At 37.8% G+C, this 4,692-nt stretch overlaps 1 protein-coding gene across 1 annotated transcript; it reads left to right on the top strand.

Annotated features, from left to right (window-relative positions):
* The first annotated feature begins 566 nt into the window (after positions 1 to 566).
* Positions 567 to 2,413, top strand: LOC138131660 (potassium/sodium hyperpolarization-activated cyclic nucleotide-gated channel 2-like). Its single transcript, XM_069048804.1, has one exon. It carries the CDS (start codon positions 647 to 649, stop codon positions 2,321 to 2,323), a length of 1,677 nt encoding a protein of 558 aa, XP_068904905.1. The 5' UTR covers positions 567 to 646; the 3' UTR covers positions 2,324 to 2,413.
* The last annotated feature ends 2,279 nt before the right edge of the window (positions 2,414 to 4,692 follow it).

Below are 4,692 nucleotides of genomic sequence, written 5' to 3'. Positions count from 1 at the left end.
ACTTGTCAAAATTTATTTTAAATATCGAATTAGTTTCAAATTTTAGGTACATCGTAGGTCATGGAATGGCCTACCAGGGAATGTGGGAACACAGCCAGTGTCCTAGCCTGTAACCTGAGACCGCCTTGCGGGTTTAATCGCTTGATTTGAGTATAAATAAGTATGCAACCAATATTACACATTTTTGTGCTCTTAATTCGTTTCAGGAGCTTAGGTGTTAAATGTCATTTCGAAATCAGAAAGATTTTGCTGACGCACAGGGCCGGATAAGAAAGAGACTTGTCTCTTGTCATATCTAGGAGGCCTTGGCATTGGTTATGAGGCTTGCGGCACATTCAACTACGTCACCAACGCCTACTGGGATGGGACAATAATTTATAATTAGCCTGTATTTGGAAACCGAATCGCATATTCATTTCGCAATTTTCTTGCGGTAAATTCTATTCAATACCAGTTATCGTGATTTATTTTTTGTTTCCAGCACAAGATAGGGTCCCTACTGTGATTTTGGGACACGCTGTATGACATAAATCAATAATTAAATATGGATAAGCATCAAGACGGCGCAAATAAGAAACAAGTAATAATTTTCTGGTAAAACGTCAAATCCATATCAATCTTTTTCTCGTAGTTTTTACACATAAAAATGGCCTTCTTCAAACGTCTACGTACAGCTGAGGGTGAAAACCACAAGTGCCACTTAAAACACGTAGGTTCGGCAAGTTTCCTACCTGCTTTGCCGAAAGACGCTTCTTTTTTGCAACAATTTAAACGAAAGTTGAAGAAAAGTACGCTCATATCAGAATTTAATCCCCAGAGCCTGGAATATTTCAGAAGTAAAGCCGAAATCTTCCGTATCAAACGTGATCATGTCCGGTCAAAATCATGGATTATTCACCCTTTCAGTGATTTTCGATCGTACTACGAAATGTGGATGTCGATAATTTGGCTTTTGGTCATTTTCTGTATGCCACTTGAGGCAGCATTCGACTTGTTTCACCACCATCCTGACTCAATATTACGTATTCACTACAGATTCGTTCAACACAATCCATTTAGTTTGATATTACGACTGATTTGCATGACTGACATTATTATAACATTTTGTACCGGATATACCATAGAAAAACGCCGAAAAGTTGTGATGAGACCTCTGAAAATAGTGAAACACTACATCCTGAGCATTTACTTCATTCCTGACGTGTTGTGTTCACTTCCTCTTGATTTTTTTGTAAACAATTATAACACCCAACGAGTACTAGGATTTTTAGGATTTTTGAGGATTATAAGGATTCCAACATTACACACTTATACTTCAAGAACCCTGGAAATTTTTAAAATAAGGAGCATTGCAAGTAGGGCAATACGAAATTGCGTTATCAATCTGCTCGTGTTTCACTGGTTCGCCTGCTTCCAGTATATGATTCCTCAAGTGCGTTTCTTCGCGTATGGTCAAGTGGTGGCCGAGTCGTGGGTGGAAAGAACAGACCTTCCAGATTTAAACTTTATATCGCAATATATTATTTGCGTTTATCGGGCCGCAGGAGGATTATTTTGCATCCACTTTGAACAGATGCAAGTCGAAATTTGGGAAGAGAGACTGATAGCACTCATAACATTTATTTTTGGAAAAGTTTACATGTTCTTCCTCACGGTCGTAATCCTAAATCGTTTACTTAGACAGAGATGTCTTGAGGTTAAATACTACGAGACCATCAGTCAAGTGCAAGCTTACATGAGCCAGAAACAACTGCCGCTACCCATGCAGATCAGGCTTTTGCAATTCTATGATTACAAATATAACAAAAAGTTCTTTCAGGAGAGAAGTATCATCAGTTTGCTCTCAGATAAGCTCAAAGGAGAAATCAATCTGAACGTTTGTAGCAAACTGGTGCAGAACGTGTCGATGCTTGGTTATTTACCGCAGGCTTATCTCGAGCAAGTTGTGGTCAACCTAAAACCTGAGATATATTTGGCGAACGATATTATCATTAAAGCGGGCTCTGTGGGAGATTGTATGTATTTTTTGGCCAGTGGAACGGTGGGCGTTTGGACACCATCAGGAAAGGAAGTGTGCCATCTTCAAGATGGCGCCTATTTCGGAGAGATCTCTTTGGTATTTAAAGACAAGAGGAGAACAGCCAATATTATCGCTCTTGAAATTTGCGAAGTGTACAAATTAGACAGAAAAATATTCAGGAACACTTTCAAGGCTAGTTCTCAATTGTTCAATATGTTGGAGGAGGTGGCCAATGAAAGGCTCGAAATTACACAAATGTTTGAGGATGTACATGCCAAAACTTTTATGGAAATACAGCATTAATTTTTTTTCCACTTTTATACTCTTGTAATATAAGTTATTCTATATATGTAGCACAGTATCTGTTAAAGTGAAATAAACACCTAACTTGTATTTTATTATTAAATTTTATTTCTGTTAGGCAGATAGGTTGTTTAAATTCTTCTACCTTCTGTGTCGGCTCAGTCAATAGAAAAGCGCAAAATTTTCCTTCCTGTACACGAGTACTTTGTATCCTGATAAACTGTCGTTCTAAGGTAGGTAGTGAATAGACAATATTCCAACAAAAAAATTTTGAAAACCAGATATTTTGAACAAACAGTGATGTTAGTTGTAATTTCCTTTGCAAAAATGGTCTGTTCAAAAACTTTGTATTACTATAATGCTTTATTTGTCCTCCACTCTTTCGGATTCCTGATTACAAAAAACATAAAAACAACAATTCAAAAAAATTAACATCTTTTCCTATCCCGCTCTCCTTTCTTTTTCTATTCTTTCTCTCGTATTTCATATCTTTTTCATCCATCTTATCTCCCTTCCGTCTTCATTCAGTATTTGTCCCCTTTCCTTTCTCTCCTTCTATCTCATTTCGCTACATCCATTCCACATAATGTTCAATTGTCTCTCTCTCCTCATACCACATTCTGCACATTTTTCCTCTCCTTCCATCCAATACCTGTTTTCTCTCTTCTCGTTCCCACATCTAAATCTCGCCATCATTTTTCTTTCTCTTACGCTCTCTCTCCCCAGGTACTCTGGAATTTCCTCTGTCATACCTCTCGTACTTTCTGTTGTATCTGGATTCTTTGATTATTTCCCTTCTTTCTTGCTTTTAATTTATCCCTTTTAAACAGCTTTACATTCATCCACCTTTCTTTTGCTCTTAATCTTTCCACTTCTTCACTGACGTACCCGTTTCTCTGATAGTATTTTATTTTCTCTAGGAAATTCCCCATGACCAACTTCATTAAACTATGTTTTTTCAGAAGGCGTCATTATTGACTCTCGAACCGACCCCAGAAGTAGAATTTCTCTTCCAAGGTAGAATATAGCCTAAGGGAGTCCGTTTCGGCTCAGGGACGCGAGGGTCGCGGGTTCGATTCCGACGCAGGGCGAAATTTAAAATAATAAAAAAAAAAAAGGCTATATTCTGTCTCGTGATTCGGAAGTCACGTTAAGCCATTGGTCCCGGTCTATTGAGTTGGTCATCATGCCCCTCATAGATTTGTAAGCCAGTCCTATACTGTGCAACAAATTTATTTTTTTTTTAATTTTCATTATTAACCAAGGTCAATAATGAGCAGCTGTCACCTAGCAACGAAAGATTTTCTTTGATTTTATTGGTTAACGTAGACAGACGATTTTCAATTTTCATAGCAACCGTTGAAAAATGAGAACTCGGATCGTCGCATCGGACAAACAAATTTAATTAATAATTATTATTAGAAAGGGTTTTAACGGATCTAGTAGTGAAAAAAATAATATATACACCACGCTAGAGAAGACAATTTTAAGCCTCGCTTCTTTATTCCCCTCGAAGCTTCGCTTCTCGGGGAATAAACTACCTCGGCTTAAAAAAATTTCTTCTCTACCTTGGCGTATAACATACTATTAAGGTCATGAATTCCACGTATAGTATGTCCATCTAGCGACTTTAATGTGGCCCATATATTAGTATATAAGAGTCACGTCTCTTATGAATCTAGGAGGCCGTGGTTTGGAGACTGTGAAGGTTTTGACAACGGCAAGTTATAATTTGATTCGAAATTGTCAAACTTCGTATTGAAATCATGTATACAGCTGCAGAGTATGCCGAAATGCTCATAATTTATGGAGAGTGCCGACGCAATGCACGTGAGGATACAAGGGAATATGCAATACGTTTTCCACGACGTTTGCCACATCCACATTATAACGTACCCATTTCTACGGTTGGTGTACCGTGCTCGAGACACTGGGTCCTTGGTGCCTACCTGACAAGAAATTGGTGGTCCCCCTCTAGAAGTTAGAACGCCAGACTGAAGATGCTGTTCTTCAGTCCTTTGATGACGACGGTAGAAGAAGTATATTTGAAGAACTATATTTGCCGCGAACCTATCAATATTTTAGAAGAACTAAATGACCAACTTCACGAAACACTGCCTACTGTTATTCCTAATATGCTTAGACTGGCAAGGGAAAATTTAATAAAACGAACTCGCCTATTCCTTCAGATGAAAGGTGGTCATTTTGAACACTTGTTATAAATTATTCTTTTTATTTTGCATTTAGTTATAAAATTCATAAGTAGGTTAGTTCAATCCAGTTTTGTCTTCTTTCTTTCAGAACTGCCACTATGTTTGATCTGTTGTTCAAAACCTACGTGTAACTCCAGCTTTTTTTGCAATGTCAAG

This window comes from Tenebrio molitor, chromosome 5, assembly GCF_963966145.1.
Source record: "Tenebrio molitor chromosome 5, icTenMoli1.1, whole genome shotgun sequence".
Classification (NCBI taxonomy): domain Eukaryota; kingdom Metazoa; phylum Arthropoda; class Insecta; order Coleoptera; family Tenebrionidae; genus Tenebrio; species Tenebrio molitor.
Note: the sequence above shows the minus strand (reverse complement) of the source record. Positions and strands in the feature narration are given on the sequence as shown.

What these genes read in the sequence shown, in the direction of transcription:
- LOC138131660 (XM_069048804.1), top strand. Translation starts at nt 647, where the DNA reads ATGGCCTTCTTCAAACGTCTACGTACAGCTGAGGGTGAAAACCACAAG.